Source organism: Bemisia tabaci, chromosome 3 (assembly GCF_918797505.1).
Source record: "Bemisia tabaci chromosome 3, PGI_BMITA_v3".
Lineage (NCBI taxonomy): Eukaryota > Metazoa > Arthropoda > Insecta > Hemiptera > Aleyrodidae > Bemisia > Bemisia tabaci.
In genome coordinates, this window is record NC_092795.1 from 50625470 (window position 1) to 50643785 (window position 18316).

Consider the following 18316-nt stretch of genomic DNA (forward strand, 5'->3'; position numbering starts at 1 on the left):
AGTACCGAGAGAAATGAAGAATATCGCAAACCCGATGTAAAATACTTTAAGAACAATTTCATTTTTTATGAATCAGAATAAAGTTACCATTATGATTATTAGTAAATATAAAATGAGTACATTAAAAATAAGATTGTTTACAGTTATCGATCTTTATGGTATAAATTAAGGATTGAAAGCGCTCTGCCATTTTGGATCCTCGTCGTGAAACTCGCCGTTTGGTGCTCCGCGCCGCGAATGACGGTGCGCGGTGTGTGCCTGGACAGTCAAAACGCCTTCCCTTCCGTGCTTATGCAACACGGACATCCATGGAGCCCGAATAGTTGCATCTAGGAGTTAAGATGGGTGTTCACTTGTTATCGCACTCAACAGTCGACACTGATTAAGTTAATTAATTAAGGGCGCTTTGCTTGCCTCTCAAGCACCTTAACTTAATCTTAGCATTCCTATTTATAGATGATAGAACTATACTACCGATTTTTTTCGCGACACAGTCGCATTACGTTGCAATTAATCGTCGCACACTACAGTGTTAAGACATTTTAGTACTTATACCAACAGAATTTGGCGGGAATTTTGCGCAACGCGGCGTCTTAGCAAAGTGTTCCACTGAGTTTCATTCCTTTGATGAAGCTCGGTATGTTGGGATTATTGTCTCCCAAAGACGCACGTACGTATGGGAATTTTTAAAATTTCAACCTGAGAAAGTTAAAAACGCGCTATAAATAATAAAGTTGATGCAACTAGCCGGAAGCTTCAGCTATTTGCCAAACGTACCTATAGATTGTTTTCAGGTGCTGATCTGACTTACACGTCGACCATGATTTTTGACACGTGGGAAGTTCGTATTTCCCTCTTAAAAAGTGTCTAAACCACGAATGTTGAATTATCACTCATGAGTTCGTCGCATTCCCGACATGATGTAATAACAACACATCGCGATGAACTCTGTTGCTCATATAACTCAATGCTTTTCGGGGCTCATCTCTAAGTGTGGTTACGTCCTTTAAGTCAGTCAAGCGACAAGTAAAGTTTGGAAGTTTTCCATATGTTAAGCGGGAAATTTTGTTGAAACAACATGTTTTCAAGAGGTCTAAATGTTTCCTTGCCCTATCTCACGGTCCATCGAAATCCAAAATATGGACGTGTTTTTTTTTCCCCCGAAAAAAGATAAAAAGAAAACAATAAGGGGTGCAGAATCATTTTTGAAGTAAGTTATCAATGATTTCAACTAAAACTAGTAATACTGAAAATACATTATGTGAAAAATTCTTCTGCCATAAGGCTCCGTGTAATTGAAACTTTAAACGTGTAATTATTTCTTCAAATAGTAAAAACTGCACTTATCCTCCTTGCCTTCAAAGCCCCTAAAGTAAAATTGATGTTTCAAAAAGTGGCCAATTGAAGTTAAATGAGGGTCTAAATTTCTTCATGCCATGGTTTTTGACTAGTGATTCTTGTTATCAGGAATTTTGGGAGCAACTTTTCCAGCAAGTTGGTGATTATTGGAGTTAAAAAATCTTGTCTTGGAAGTGCTGTGTTTATAATGTTTTGAATTTCTCTACGAACTCCCCATAACATTGCTTTCTGGTGAGCTGAAGTGGTGATTTTGTAAGATCTATTGTAGCCTCTTTGGGCATTTTACATACCTACCTTGTCTAACATGTGCAATTTTTTTTTTTGCATTAACCCCTTCAAAAAAAAAAAAAAAAAAAAAAAAAAAAAAAAGTTGAGACAGAAAAATGGATTTTTAACTTGCAATTAGCTAAATATCACTGGGTACCTATCTAACGTTTGATCTTGAAGATGATGGTGGGAACTGATTTAAAAGCAAAAACACAAAATTTGAGAGAAAATCATACTTTAATGATTCAATCATTTCCTATGAGGCTAGAAAAAAAAGAACATTCTTTACACTCACAATTGAATATAAAATTTACCCAGCTAAAACAATCATAAAGGTTTTTTTTCTGTTTAAAACTAAAAATAGATTCCTCATTTGATAATAACATTTCTATTTGCAAAGAGTGCATTTTATTTTCATGAGAAGGATGGACCATTTTGAGATGGTACAGACTTTTCCAATAAAAAAAGATACTGTTAGACAAAATCAGAGGCAAAAAGTTTTTTCGGCAGTAAATGAGAAGACTACGTGCTTATTAAATTCTTATTATAAAAAAAGTCTTTTGTAGTAATAATTGAGAATCTAATCGTAAGTGCCTTCAGAGGGTCAGTTTGACTGTCAGTACAAGATCAAATTTTCATATTTTTGCTCTTGAAAAACGTAATGACCACAAGAAGTCAGCGTATAATTTATCTATATTGAAAAATATATTGACATTAATGTAATAAATAAATAAATAGATAAATAAATAAGTATTTTGCTGATAAAAATTAAAGACAAATAGATGAAATCAAAGGCTGAAAAATGCATGAATATAAAAGGAACAAATTATTTGAAACTTTAATTACGGCGAGGAATGCATAATAATTATGGATTTTTTCAGTGAAAACGATCTGTCCAATGTACATTTTGAAAGATATTATACAGAATAATTTAGATATTTTTGGAAAAATGGGAAGGAGGAAAGTTAGATACAAGGAAAATACACTTGATTGAAGAAGAAAATAACTTATCACAGTCTTGCAAATTCTCTAATCCTCTCGAAGTCAAAAAAGTTTTAAGCTGCTGAATTGTTTCTCCTTTCTACTCACTGAGTCGTCAATTCAGGCCGAAATTTTGGTTCGTTTTTTCAGCAGGAAGAAATAAATACATAGAGAAAGATTCCTTGCTACGATGAACCACTTGACCAGACTAGTAACTTTCAAATGCGACAACTTGCAAATTTTTGACGATGAGAGGGTTAGCACAGGGACAACTTTTGGAGCAAAAAAAACAAAATGAGAAAAACACACTCACAAACACTGAAATTTTGTACTGATTTTAGAAGTATTGTGAAAAGTCCGATGTTATTGATGAATTACATTAGCATTGAAAATTTACTTCAAACTTAATCTATCTATCAATAATCCCATAAAATAATGTCATGCTAGCATATTTAGTGAGGCTTTCAAAGAAACGCTCATGTCTTCTATTTTATCTCTTAAAATATGCACTGTTTCACACTTCGAAGAAAAAGCTTAAAAAGAGAGAGGAAAAAAAATACAGAGAATACTTCAATGAAACTAGAGATTAAAAGTTAAAATACTGAAAGGGAAATCATACTTTTCTCCGACTCTCGTACATTTAAATAATTCACGGTGAGAGACAAACTTGGAAAGGTGTGCATACAAAAATACATGCAATTATGAGCCAATGATGGATGACGTTGGAGGATAGGAACTCGTAAGTAGGTTCTTCATAGACGATAGTGAAAGGATATTTATAAATGAACATGAGACCAGTCGTCAAATTGACCTACATGGATTAGAGGTACAAAATGAGAGGAGGTAAAAACGAAATTTCTCGCAACGGTTGGTTTCAAGAGAATCGACACGTTTGTGCATAGAGGGGAGGGGAGATAATTAGAAGTTTTTAGACGAAGGGGAATTTTAATATTTTCAGAAAAAAAGAAAAAACAGTGAAAGGAAATTATGCTTTTCTACTCATTTCAACTGGGTGTAGCACTCATGGATTGGGCGGTAAAAACTTAGACTAGTGTATGTTTGGGATACGAATTGCTATTCATAAAATCCTTATTTTCTGACCTCTCGTAATTCTGAGAGCTGAGGTGATTGAAAACATTGAGTCAATTTTCAAGATGGTGAATATGTACAAAAAATTTGCTTGTACCAAGCTTTGGAGTTAAAAATACAAATGTAGCATTGACTACACAATTACACCCTTACGTGTCTAAGATTCTCAAGATTGAGAAAAGAGCACGCAAAATAGTTATAAAAGGCTAGAGGACACATTAATAGAAAATGTGCAAGTAGTGCTATAGCGGGCGGAAAGGGGGGAGGGAGTTTCAATTTTTTGACCTCAAAATGTCAATTAAAGGTCAACACTTTTAAAATTAATAAATCAAAGATAATCCTAGTGCATCATTCAGAATCTGCGGTTATTTTATCAGCAGATCATAATTTAAACTGTTTTATCATGATCGTACCCCTGTAAGACAATTCATTTAAGTCTCTTACGGAGAGAGTAGATGCATCATAGGAACAAGTGTTCATAAAAGTTAACAACCAAGGTAGAGTTTGTCGGAAATGTAGATATTTTAGGCATTAAGTATTATTGAGATACGAAAAGCCTAATGAAAACTAAACTCAAGTTTAAAAAAATCTTTAAGTGTCTACAATGAAAAGAAACTCATTAATAGAATTTTTGCACAGTCAATATTAATATTAGAGCCTTATGTACACGCAGCAAGAGTAAGTCACAAGTCCTACATCATTTATTAGTCACTAAATCTAAAAAAATCAATTGATCAAGTTAAAAGGGATGGAAACCTAAATACTGCGGATCGCACAATTTCTATTCTTCTTCCTCTTCTCCACCTCCGTCTCCTTCGGTGTCCAATCTCTGCCTTGCGTTTGTGAAGACTGATTGCAAAATAATGGAATCTTCATAAATGAGGGATCCTTCAACGTTATACACTTGAGCATTCTTACATGACTGCATGAAATCCTTTTCTAGATCATCTAGATCATTGTACTAAAAAAACAAAAAAGAAAGAGGAAAAAATAGTTATTAATGACAGGAGCAGCACCTTAAAAATCTATGGTGAAACTGGAGAAAAAAAACTCTTACATAACATTCACATGTACTCCTATTCAACTGTTTTAAAATTTAAGCTCTACTTTTATCTATAAAAAATATAGAATAAAATAGTATTGAGAGCCATCATATGTGGTAGCAAGAAACTTTTCAAGAATATTTTTTATGTTTACTTTATTAAACGAGGAAACTATGAGGAAAACATATTGACAAATTTTCATAACTTAAAAACGAATATGTTACCTTTCTTTCTTTTAAAATGACTCATATTTTTATCTCCTTGAAAAATTGGTTGGTTCTTTTTCGTTGAATTGAATCAAATCTAATTGAGCTTAAAAATAGTGCTAGATAAATTACAAATTAGGCAAAGTAAGGTTGAGAGAGAATTTAAAGCTTCAGTTGCATAGCTTAGAAAAATATCAGCAAAAAAGCCACAGAAAAAAAGATATGTGCAGATCCTAAATCAACAAACATCCGTAATGATTTGAGAAAAAAAGCAGTGTGAACTCAAGATAAAAATGAGTGTACAAAAATAAAAAAATACACACTTATACCTTGCACATGGAACAGGAAACCCTTTTTAATTCCTGTATACTTCCAAAGAGGACGATTTATGCAGAAACTAGTAATAAGCAATTATTTCTGACTAGAACAATTGTAGAATATCACTGAGAAAATAAACATGCCTGACAAAAAAAGACACTTTATCGGAGATCCCCATTTTTTTGCTTAGTGACAGGTTTACACAACGAAATTAGAAAAAATCAAATCAAACTTACTTTGCCAGCATCAATCTTTGTCAATATTTTCTTTATATCCATAGGTTTTTTGATTACTTCATAATAGTCCGGTAATTCTTTTCGAGATGGCAGTTTCATGAAAGGCTCACTCAATACTCGTTGGTCACTGAAATGAAAAGAGGAATACAAAATTGAAATAGAGAGACCAATCACTCCTTAGGCCTTGTTTCCACGGGACGTTTCATGGGATTTGTCCCAGGGAAAAATCTCACTTGCGAAGTTGGGAAAAATATTGAGTTAGTCAATACTAGTCACAGTGCCAACTAAGAGTCCTCGGGGAGTCCCAGAAATGACGTTAAAAGGAGAAGAAGAAATTTTGTTGTGTTTTTTAACAGAAAAAAAGCCCAGAAGTTTCATTCCTGCAATTCGAACATAGGAAAAATCCCGTGAAACATCCTGTGGAGACAAGGCGTTATGGTCACTGAAATATATACAAAAAAAAGATTCCTGTTTTATATAACACAGGAGATTGAAGAGTTTGAGTTACATTACAGTTCACATCAGCAGCAAAATAAACGTTGAATGGCAAAGCTGTTTTTGATCCAAGTTACAAACACAGGACAAGGCTGCTTATCATAAATGAAAAAAAAAAATCATAGAACTTGATGTGTCCACCTTTTAAGCTGAAATTTTCTTTTCCTCCCGGAAAGTATTTAAATAAATTTGGAGTTTTTCAGATTAAAAAAAAGAGAAATTTTACTTCTGATCCTTACTTCTAATAATTGATGACTGAAATGGAGACAAGACTTACCTGTCTTTGTACTTAACAACTATGTTCATCAGTTTACGCATCTGTTTCCTCAGGCGTTTGTCACCAGATCCTGAAGATCCACCAGATCCAGACTTATATTCATAATCACTTGATCTAGATGCTTTGCTCGACCGCCCACCATCTTCATCATCTTTCTCTCGGCGGCGCTTGCGAGATTTTTTCGAAACTTTCAAGTCATCTTCATCCTCTATTCCTTCATCAATCATCTGATAACACAGAAAAAGGAATTATTGATAATTTAGCAACAGAGCAAATAAACCTAATTGTAATTGAAAAAAAAAAATTGTAAATAAATTGTAATTGAAAATAAATGGCGTGCACTATGTTTCAGTGCAACTAATGACTATTCAAAAAATAAATTTTTTGGTTACAGGACAATACGTTCACTCTTTTAGGTCTAATGTTAAAATGAGTCCATAATCAATTTGGCCAATTGAATTCATCCAAATTTTTATTTACAGACATTTCAATTTTTTGGCCCATGAAATTTAGTCTGATCCAATGGACAAGTTGTAACCAATGATAGTAGATTAGTAGACAAAATTTCACTAAACGAAAATTGAGGATGAAATTGCACACATTTCAAATTTTTCATGAAATTGCACACATTTCAAATTTTTCATGAAATTTTAACAGTTAAACTTCACAGATTTCAAATGTGTCATGAACTTTTGAGGATGACAGTTCACAAATTTCAAACGCATCATGATATGTTAATCCTCTGGTTGCAATGTGCTGCAAGGGAATCAAGTGAAAGATGAAAGGATGTCACTGTATGCGTTGTTATACATACATTACTTCATTATTGTCTTGGACTCGTTACAGTGATGGACAAATGTTCATTGGATAAGATTTACATTTGGACGAAAAAATGGGACAAAAAATGTGATTGACAAATCAGTAACGAGGACAAATCGTCCTGAAACCATTTTTTCGGGTACCCTTGTGGTGAAGACTAGGTATTAAGTACCTATTCTGTTAAAAAAAAACTTATTAATTTTTTTTTTTTTTTTTCAAAAACTCTTTTTTTGTGGAAATATTCTTAAATTTACAAGAGGTACCTAACTTTTTCTTCAATTCTTCTGCATTAAAAATAATATATTGTCCATTTAACTTACGTTTAGCCACTCCTTTTCAGTGAGGCCATCAGTGTAATCAACTTCTTTTCGAGCCCTGGAGCCTCTTCCCATCTGAACATTTTCTTCTTCTTGGCACTCCCATGCATCAACCTCGTCATCTTCTTTAATCAGCCAAGCAGGAAGTTCCGATTCTTCGATCAGTCGAGATTTACGTGCTGCTCCCAGTTTCGCTTCTTCTCTTCGCCTTTCCAAGTCCATCTTTTGGAATAACTCGAACTCACCTTCACTACGCGCTATCATCCGGTTGACGGTTTCATCATCAGGTACTTCATTTTCTTCCTAAGAGGTGAAAGACGATACATAATTAAGCCAACGAAACAAGAATAATACCATTCAAACCAAAAATTATTTTTCACTTTTTTTATTAATAATTGGAAGAACTTAAATTTTTAGAATGATATGCGACTCAATAGTGTCGATGTGGTCTGGTTGTCAATAATGCATGAAAACTGACAGAATTATTTTTTTTAAAATACAATTTATGAATTCGCACTTTTTTGAGCCGTTCACAGAATAAATACGTATCTTGAATTATATTTTCCTCATTAAGATGAGATGGTTTAAAGAGAAAGAAACCCTTATAATCCTGGGGTATGGTACTTCCAACTTCTGATTAAGATAAACAAAAAAAAGTAATTACTCTCGATACATTTCTTGATTAGTTGATTTTTCAAAGCAATTTCCTAAGAATGATATGATTGGTAAAAAAGTCTTTGGGGGCACAATTTTTAAGATAAAATGGTGCCTTCAAGTTTCAGTATCAAGTAGCTCAAGGAATATAAAATAATACAAGTAAATCTAACTTCTTATGAGATAAATGAAAACAACTTTCATACCTCATCATCAGATTCATCCTGATGCAAGATGTCATGCAAGAACTGCTGCCGTTCACTCCCGGTAGATTTCTGATCGAACATACCAGCTTGAATAACCTTTTCATCCATGTTCAACTTATATCGAGCAGCAGCAAGGATACGCTCTTCAACTGAGTTGACCGTCATCAACCGAAGCACACGCACTTCATTCTTTTGTCCGATTCGATGGGCTCTGTCTTGAGCTTGTAAGTCCTGGAAAAATGAAAACCATAGGAGACGAATATTTAAAAATAGGAATTAGTTACCAATAACAAATCGAATTTAGTATCGTTAATGTGTAATTGCTCTTCAAAGAGGTGAGCGAAACCTCCATTTTTTACGAAAATAAAACCTCCACTTATTAACAGTGCATTGTCACGTTTAATTCATGAATTATCAAAAAGTCCAGAAAATACTATGATGCCTCAAGACCGAAGACAGCAACTTGCTAGAAAGAGGGGTAGAAGAGAATGAAGAGGAAAAAAATTAAAAGCTTAATAATCCTCCTACATCGATAAGAAATTGGATCCAAGATTCATGGATCTTGTTATTTCCTAATAAAAGATACTCTTGGAGTTGAAATATTTCTCATTCAAAACTCGGATTCATGTAGAATACTCACTGCAAGTTTTTTCAAGTGCTTTTCCCTTTTCATTAGCACTACAGATATGCTTTTTGAGAGCCATTGAAGGACTACGAACACCCTAAAAACTTTTCTTACGTTGCCAGAACATTTTGGGACTGCATCATAACTTTTGAACAGTTCTTAAAGCTTCATGTTAACAATATAAGAAGTAATCAGTTTTTTTGAAATTCCTATAGGTATTCAAGAAAAAAAGAGCACCTACCTGATGAGGATTCCAATCTGAGTCAAAGATGATGACAGTGTCAGCGGACTGCAAATTGAGACCTAGACCACCAGCTCTGGTACTGAGTAAGAATAAGAAGTATTCGCTGTCAGGGTGATTGAATTTTCGCAGGAGCTCACCACGATCTTCAGATTTGGTTGAGCCATCCAATCTCAGGTAAGTAAAACCGCGCCAGTTCAAGAAGTCTTCCAGGACAGTCATGAGCTGAGTCATTTGACAGAACATTAAAACCTTGTGACCAGTTTCCTTAAACTTTGGCAAAATACGATCAAGTAGCTCGAACTTCCCAGATGAGCGATACAGATCAGGACTGTTATCAAAACAAAATAAAAATTACATGAGCAATAAAAAGTACAAACAAAATTACTCATCATTACATTAGTCTTGAAGTACAGAAAGTTAATTTATGCTGGCATTGTAAAAGGGGTCTTAGAAAACTTCAGACTCAATCCTCGAATGGCTTTGATGAAGAACTTTGATGAAAAAGGATGATTCATTATCAATACCCTAAAATGTTGAAATTTATTGCTTGAAGGACACTAACGTACAAAAGTATAGCCCACAGACAGAGGGATCTAAGTCCATAGCGGCCGAATAATTTTCAAGAGGGCGATTTTTATCGATTCAGGTTGGAAATCAGATTTCTCACTACTTTAGCTCCAGTTTAGTTGATGATTTTAGGCCGAAAATTCTTTAAAAAACACCTCTAAGCTCTAGTAGCAATACATACCTGAATTTTGAGAACTAGAGTCTCCAAGTCTTTTCCCCAGTACGGCCACGAATGTACTCTAGTATCATTACTCTCAATATCAGCCAGAAAAAAAAACTAAAAAAATCCAACATTCTACTGATCTTTCCAGACAAGATTAAAATAATTTCAATTTTAAAAAGCTCAACATTGCTAAAATTTAATGCTTCACTAAGTAAACTTTTTGTTTGTTCCAGAGATAAGAAAAAGTGTTTTGGTGAGCTAGGGTGAATCACTTCCAAAATAAACTTTGATTGCTTCAACACGTACTTTTTGTCTCCTAACATTTTTTTAGCACAAGATGTGTTTACAGAGGCACTCTCTTTACAAAAGATCCTCTCATATTTTTAGGTAGTTGAAGTTAATTTTAGGGTTGATATTGCAAGGATTTAATTTTGATACCATGAAAGACAAATAAAAAATGAGTACAATCTTACCCAGTGACAAAACCAGCGGTGAAGCCAACATGCTCCGAGTACTTTTCTTCAATGTTTTGGAACATGAATGGATGATTGCATAGTTTCCGCAGCTGCATAATTGTATTGATAAGTGCCTTTGTACTACCAGATCCTGATTTTCCTTTTTCTGAACCATCAGTAAGGAGCACACCTTTGCTCTGCATATGTCTAAAACATACGATAAGTGAAATTTGCATGAGAATACAAGGCAAGAATACACAGTAAAAAAAAATAGTAAAACAGTAAAAGTTGTTTCTGTCCGCACGTATTCAAAAGGACAAGTTTATTGATACTCATTTCCCCATTTCAACCACTTCAGTGATGAGCCTGATGCAAGGAGTAGGGATTTATGTTTAGATGGGTGTAATTTGAGGCATATTTTGCTAGAGGAAGGATGGTACCTGTTGGTACGCACAAAATTGCTCAATAAGTATGGTTAAGAGACAAGAACACTTTTCTTGGGGCCTACCCATTCAAAAAGTCACTTTTAAGCCTCAATGGGTGCTGGACATTTGTGACGTTATATTTTGAGACCAACTTGGTTTTTTTTAACTTCTAGCAATGTCATTCTTCATCCGGAATTGATTTTCAGGTGAAAATATTAAGATTACCAATAATAATACGTGGTACAAACCTATACAAAACTCGTTGAAGTCCTGACATTTCACATTTGATAATGTGTTCAACCTTATCAGGCAGCTGCGATTCTACTTCTTTCTTCAAACGACGCAGAAGGAAAGGCCTCAATACTTTATGTAGACGCCGAATAATGAGGATAGTTTCTTCTTCATTAAGTTCAACCTGAAAAGTAAGGAGGAGGTTATGGCACAAACAAAGCAAAGAAAGAAAAACTATCAGTAAATTAATAAAAATTGAATGGCAGTGCCGGGAGAACATGATTCCTTATCATTTTTCATTCCCCAAGCGTCTAAAAAATTCATAACTGAGGAAATACTAAAATCCATTTTTGACAATATTCAAGTAAGTATTCCTGTTAGTAAAGAAACAAAAAATAATTAACTTCATAATTCTTCAAGAGTATATATTGGCTATGTATACTTAAAAAAATTAAAAAATCTTTAAAAAATAGGTGGGAGAAGATTTAGTGTCTTGATTCGAATTGAATTTCTACACATGTGCGGTCCATAAAATAAGGACCTTCGCCCTTAAAGACAATATTTTTAGTAAAACAATTTTCGTCAAGTTGATTCTTAACTCTTTTTGCCAAAATTGCCAGTATTGTTTGTTAGCTCTCGATACATCAAAAAAAATGAAACGCGACTTGGCATACCTTTTCACCAGTGGTTGCAAAAGGAGCATTAAACCACTGCTCGAAGGTGGAGCAAGACTTGAAAATTGAGGGAAGCAGGAAATTCAAAAGGGCCCACAATTCTGGCAGTTTATTCTGAAGAGGGGTGCCGGTGAGAAGCAAACGATGCGACGTATTGTAATGCGAATTCAAAACTTGTGTCAATTTACAATGGTGGTTCTTCATCCTATGTCCTTCATCCATTATCATATACTTCCAGTCGAACTAAAGAATAGGAAAATCAAAAGCATTCATTAATATAATGGCCACAAAGTTAAACTAACGATGAGAAACAGAGGTTTAAACTAATTTAAGAAAATACAGAGGAAAAGGGTTTTTGCTTCCTTTGCCATGACTTAATTCAGTTCCGCATGACCTTCATAGGCGCTTAATTTTTCAAGAGAATATCCTTTCTTACCGAGTGAAATAGTCAGACTTACTGCACTCATAAGCTATGTTAACAGTAAGTTTGAAGTAAAAGGTCCGCAGACACAAGTTTAAAATCACGGCAGTGCAGTTTATTTCTTCTTGAGTGACCGATGACAAAAATATGATTTTCAGTTAATTAAGATATCAGCTCATGAGCAAAAGGTTACACACTCAAATTGATATTTATAGAATTTTGTTACAACTGGTGAGACTGAACAGAAGACTAGAACAAGTAGTTTTAAAAAAAATCAATAAAAAAAGGACAAAGAGTAAATGCCATTCATTTTTCTTTCTTAAACCTTTTCAAGATCTTGGAGTAATTTTGCAATTACACTGAAACTATCTACTGCTTAAATATAATCTACTTTCGACACTGATTCGATACTGAGTAGTAAGAATAATGAAAAAAATAAACCTCAATTACCTTGGTTAGCACAGATTTATCCTTCAGGACATATTCATAAGTAGTGATGAGAACATTGAATAGGGATGAATTCATTTGGCTTTGCAAAGCTCGCCTGACACCGGGTGAACCTTTGTAGGCAACAATAGAAACAGAGGGTGCCCATTTTTCGAACTCGAGGACCCAGTTCGATAAAGTGGAGAGGGGTACAATGATCAAGAAAGGTCCATTAAGCTTTTTCTTTTCCATTAGATAAGTAATTAAAGCAATTGTCTGAATGGTTTTGCCAAGACCCATTTCATCTGCTAAAATGCCATTTAAATTATTATTGTACAGAGAGACCAGCCACTCAAGACCTTTAATTTGATATTCTTTCAATTTACCATTGACCATTATGGAAGCTTGCTCCATCACAATTTCTGATATTGTGTGAGCAATGCTGTAATAACTTAACTCCTCAGATGTAGTTTTGTACTCGTCATCCTCAGCTTTTGCTTTCGTTATCACTTGCTTCGCCTCCTCAGTGTCTATTGCTTCCTCAGCATTCTCCCCCTCCTTTTTCACCTCAGGGGCTTTGACAATGGGCTCAGCTTTTGCTTTTTCTTCCTCGCTCTTTTCTTTTTCATTTTCATCAGCAGCATCTGTATCATTATCTTTTTGTTGTTCTTCTTTCTTTCTCATTGCTTCTTTGTGTTTCCGCTCTTGTTCAAGCTTGTGCTGTTTCACCATTTCTGTTAAATTACTGATATATTCATCTGTTTGGGAAAGGAGGAAAGCCAAGCGTTTGTCTTTCTTCTGATCGATAAGTTTCCTGTAACCTTCTTCATCTTCTGCCATCAGGCGGCGCATACGTTCCTTTTCAATTCGTTCTTGCTCTTTCTTTTGTTCTCGTTCAGCATTGACATGATAATTAAGTACAGCTTTGTTGATGTTGACCAATTTTGTCCTGTTACTGTTATGGAAGTCTTTAAAGTCTTTGCAATGTTGTAAAACAGCACATAAATATTCTTGGTGTTTCTGACGACGATTCCTCTCAGCTTCGATTCTTCGTTGTTTCTCAAGCTTTTCAGTGGCACGAGCTTCTCTCAAACTCTGCCTCTTGATACGTTTGTACGCTCTGGGGTCCACGGCGGTTTCTAGAGTGGTGTCACGTCGAGTGCAGGCAACTATTTCACGCCTCAATTGCCTTTGGAAATTTAAACATCGCAGCGCTTTGAGCTCTATTTGTGCTTTTATTCGTAAATCTTCTGACATATTGGTGGGTAGATTGTACAGCTCAATCATTCGGTGAGCAATTCGAGCGTTAATTCGATTCTCCTTCTCTTCGAGCAACTGAAGCGGATCTATTCCAGTGGGTCGAGACACTGTAGTTACACGATTAAGTTTCAATTGGGCTTGTTGTTTTTGATTGAATTGTTGCTGATTGGGAAGAGGTGGTTGTCCCGGTTGAATGGGAACAACCTGACCTCCTGGACCTGGGATAACCGGTACAGGTATAGGACCGGGGCCAACTGTTGCTACTGGACCCACCGTTGCACCAGGAGGTGGCATACCAACAGGGCCACCAGGAAGGACAGGACTGCCAGGAGGCATTGTACCAACAGGACCGACTGGACCTCCAGGACCTACAGGAATCATATGACCAGGCATTCCATGAGAATTTGGAACAACTGGACCGACGGGCCCACCAGGACCAACTGGACCAACTGTAGGAATACCAGGACCTATGGGACCGGGTGATCTGCCCCTAATTGCAGAGGGTGAATCAAGTGGAATGGAAGAATTAGGCATAGGTGGGCGCTGCATATGCATTGGAGGACCGGGCGGCCCAGGAGGACCCGAGGCTCCTGGGGGCATCTGCATCTCACTTTGCTCACTTGGGGGGTACGGCTGGTTAAAATTTTGCTCAGGTGGCTGCATCCCTTGAGGTGGCATTGGTTGCGACTCTGGTGCCATCCATTTGTCTTGCGGGTTGAGAGGTATACTTTGATTCAGCGGGAGATTCCGTGCTAGAGTCCGATAAGCAAGGATTTGGGCTCGTAGTTGCTGGATCTGGTTCGGGCTGAAAACATTTCGGCCCGGATTTGTATTATCAGGACCCATCTTGGTGACCTGCAATAAAAGTAAAGAAAACATTGAAAGATCTTGAAAGGAAGCGTTAAAAGATCAAATTCAAACTCTTCTACTTAGTCCTAAAATAGTAAGAATTCATGTTACAGTCGAATTGTCACTCCTCGGACGTAAGGGCGTAATTCTATTCCCGCAGGAGCCCTGAGAGGAATGGAGTTATACGGAGAACAGGACTCGCATGGGATATGCTTTTATGTCAGAGGAGCGACAAAATGATATTCAAATGATAAGATTCTTCAGTCAAAATATTTCTCTTTATGCAGGTTTTCGCTAAACGTTTTGCATGTGTGGCTATTACTAACTTTTTTTTTCACATTATAGGTGTGAAACTCACGATAAAATCCTCACAGAAAAAAATCAGATGGTGAATGCAATGTGAAAACTATGAGGAAAAATGAGAAGCGATTTGAATATCCAAGAAATGAACTGGTACCTGGTGCTTTTTAAAAAGTAATAGATCTAGGAATTACGCCATGATTATGGTCATTATAGGGAATATCAGGGGGTAGCTGCCACTGTTCATGATACAGCATCATTCCTTTCTTACAACATCATGCATAGGCTTTGTACAACCAAAGAAAACCAGGAGCTGTTTCAGAATCCCTATAGACGATATTAGTGGCGACGTCATCATAGGGATTCTCCATTATATTGAATTGGATCCAAACAATAACACTGGCATAAACTCTTTCAATGCTACCCATGCAAAAACATTGTTAAATATATCCCTCTTCTGTGACGTGGCACTAATAGCGTCTATAGGTTTTTTTCAAATATTTTCACTCAGCCGGTACAAATAAAAAAGTTTTAAGTACGTCAAGAAAAGGTCTTGATGTCCCCAGGTTTATATTGAATTATTTTATGTCTATTTTAAGGATGTTAGAGTTCTCTTGATGATAAAACTTGGATCAGTTGGTGGTTATACTCTACAGCAGCCTGATTGTTGAAATTTTTTGTTTGTCAGGACGACATAGATGACCTAGGTTAAAAGGCTGAGCATGATTGGTCGGCTATGTCTTATCGCCGCTTTGTCGTGCCTATGTCGTGTTGAACTCACGACAAGCTAAAGGCACCTCTGAAGTTTCCGACAGTATGTCGTCCATCCCACCTGACAAAGGCACGACAAAGCAGCGATAAGACATAGTCGACCAATCACGCTCTGCCTTTTAACCTATGTCATCTATGTCGTTCTGACAAACAAAAAATTTCAACAATCAGGCTGCTGTGCAGAATGTAAATGAGGAAAACAATGAGCCAACTCATTAATAGCCACTATAACTACGGAATAAGTAAACAAGTGAGATGTCATTGGTTCCCATCTTCAAAAAAAAACCATACTTCTTTTCTTATCAGCATAATACGGACAGTATGCTGTTACATGTGATGAATTCAAGAGAAAATAATCACAAAAATATCTGGCAAAGTGGATCGCATAATGAAATAGCGACATCAAATCAATGTATTCAGCATGCATGATCAAAAATGTCTCCTCTTTACATAAGAAGTGACTCTTGCACTTGCACTCTCTCTGGTTTTGATTATTGTTCCACATAGTGAGAAATTACATTCTCTGATGCATTATTCATTTATTCATAAGACAGAAATTTGTTGGACTAGGTATGCATTTCAGATGTTCAGGAAGACTCCAATGAACAGATTTGAAGCCCAAATTTGATTTTACTTGAGTAATCTATTATCCGAGTTGAAATCATCAAGTACAAAATGGAAAAAGGGCGCAACAGCAAGTAAGCGATGAGATACATAAATGTGCTCGACCTCAATTAATTCCAGACAGCAAACGGAGACCAGACCACAAGTAAAAGTTATTAACGTTAACAATCTATAAAAGAAGAATAATGTAAGTGGGGCTCGGAAATTATGAGGTCAAGTAGCTGAATGGATGTAATGCAGGAGACTGACATTCTAGTGGTTGGATGACGTATCACGTAAACTACGGAGAATTTATTAAAATAATACATACTGAGTAGAAACTCCAACTACGAGCACAGTTATTTACACTCACAAGGCTTTATCAGAGCAGAACACTTTCAAAAATTCATTAAAGACATTATTGAAAGGCCGGAAAACTGACTAACAAAGCCTTAGGTTAGGGCCGCCATTGATTGCTTTGTTTTTTCCAAAGACATAAAGACGGAGCACTAAAAGCAAAAAATGAAGCTTCTAGAGCTTCTTTTCAATCACCTCTACTATTGGCTAGAGGATTGGCGGCGAAATCGGGACAAGTTTGAATTCAAATGTAGGGCGGGAACTAATAAATAAAATTGCGGAAACAAAGTATTTTAGGTTGATTTTTGCCCAAATTCAGGTACACACTCATATTTTATTAACTTTAGGTTAGTTTCGGTCCGTCGTCGACCGACTGATTTCATTTGGGAGTAACGTAGATCTAGAACTGTAACGGCCTGTTTGAACCTGCAGAACCACCATAAGCAGAAGAAAAACTAACTTTATCTGAGATTACTGCCTGTTACCGAGCAAAAGTAGGTGTAATATATTAGGACGCAGACCGAACTTTCTTAATATAATCGTTTTAAGCATTTAAAACACGTTTCGAAGAAGAAATAAGGAAAAATCAAGAGGACAAGTTCAAATCAAATTTCCGTTTGCCGCCATGGATTCCCGCGCTCATTTACACACTCACACAAGCGCGCAGCGCCGAACCTAGCTTCACTTTTTCCCCGTGCTTTTAGATACGAGCGCTCCGTCTTTATGTCTTTGGTTTTTTCCCTTGATGAAGAGAAGGAGAGAGGGGAGAACGCCAGCGACGCTTGCCGAAAGTGCCGGTCATTTAGTTGCTTTTTTCTTGTATAGAGAGCGTTGCTGCATGGCTTGATTCTGACGCTAGTTTGACTAGTCGATGACGGCGCAGAGATACAACTATTCGTACTTGATGGATGTCCGTGTTGCTCTGCAAAATTGAAGGCGCGATGGCGCGAGGCGTGAATTCTCAATGCTCCACTTGCCGATCAAGTGTCGCTCGTCACTCAGGTTAGGAGGATAAGCTAGAAACGAGTCTCAGTTGTAGCTCTCCTAATTTCGGCTATGTTGATAATCGATTCTTTTCAATTTGAGGTCCAATTACTCTTTTTTAGTATGTATTTGTAGACCGAAATCTAAAATCAGTAAGTACCGGCCCCATAACTCCCTCAGAAGAGATAGTTAAGTCAATTTGGCTCGGCTTGGGATTTCTTGGGGTAGTTTTGAAAAAAATTGGGCGAAATTCAGTTTTTTATAGGTTTTCAATTTGTTGTCTAATTATTCTTTCAGATGTATTTGTAGACCTAAGTACATCGACGGTAAAATTGCAGAAATGCGTATCTCGGTTGCGGTGTTTAAGATGAATAAAATATGATAATAAAATTATTATTTTTATATTTGGATAAATAAAATATTTTATTTATCATTTATCATATTTATATACTAATTTAGAGGCTAGACAAACAGGGTCAAGGCCCTAGTCAGAAGTTAGAAGAAGAAGAAGGTTGCGGTGTTTCGAAATCTTCTCAACTATTGTATTTTTTAAAGGGAGACCGAACGAACATCATGGTTTGGTTTTCACAGAATATATTCTTCATTTATAAACTTTGATTGAACCGATTAGATCGCATGTAACAGAAGGAAACCTGCCCGATTACAGTGTATTCAAAATTTTGCACAATGCAAT

At 36.1% G+C, this 18316-nt stretch overlaps 1 protein-coding gene across 1 annotated transcript; it reads right to left on the bottom strand.

Moving 5' to 3' along the window:
• Nucleotides 1-1844: 1844 nt before the first annotated feature.
• On the bottom strand, nt 1845-16978 carry LOC109030609 (ATP-dependent helicase brm). Its single transcript, XM_019041659.2, has 11 exons — nt 16613-16978; nt 12523-14613; nt 11652-11894; nt 10995-11161; nt 10340-10528; nt 9134-9464; nt 8268-8498; nt 7411-7710; nt 6272-6498; nt 5500-5626; nt 1845-4657 (listed from the first exon to the last, which is right to left on the bottom strand). Exons 2-11 carry the CDS (start codon nt 14602-14604, stop codon nt 4478-4480), a joined length of 4077 nt encoding a protein of 1358 aa, XP_018897204.1. The 5' UTR covers nt 14605-14613; nt 16613-16978; the 3' UTR covers nt 1845-4477.
• Nucleotides 16979-18316: the final 1338 nt, after the last annotated feature.

What these genes read in the sequence shown, in the direction of transcription:
- LOC109030609 (XM_019041659.2), bottom strand. Translation starts at nt 14,604, where the DNA reads ATGGGTCCTGATAATACAAATCCGGGCCGAAATGTTTTCAGCCCGAAC. An exon ending in TTGCAACCACTGGTGAAAAG is followed by an intron (nt 11,162 to 11,651) that starts GTATGCCAAGTC and finishes CTTACTTTTCAG; the next exon opens with GTTGAACTTAATGAAGAAGA. An exon ending in GTTGTTAAGTACAAAGACAG is followed by an intron (nt 5,627 to 6,271) that starts GTAAGTCTTGTC and finishes TTTTCATTTCAG; the next exon opens with TGACCAACGAGTATTGAGTG.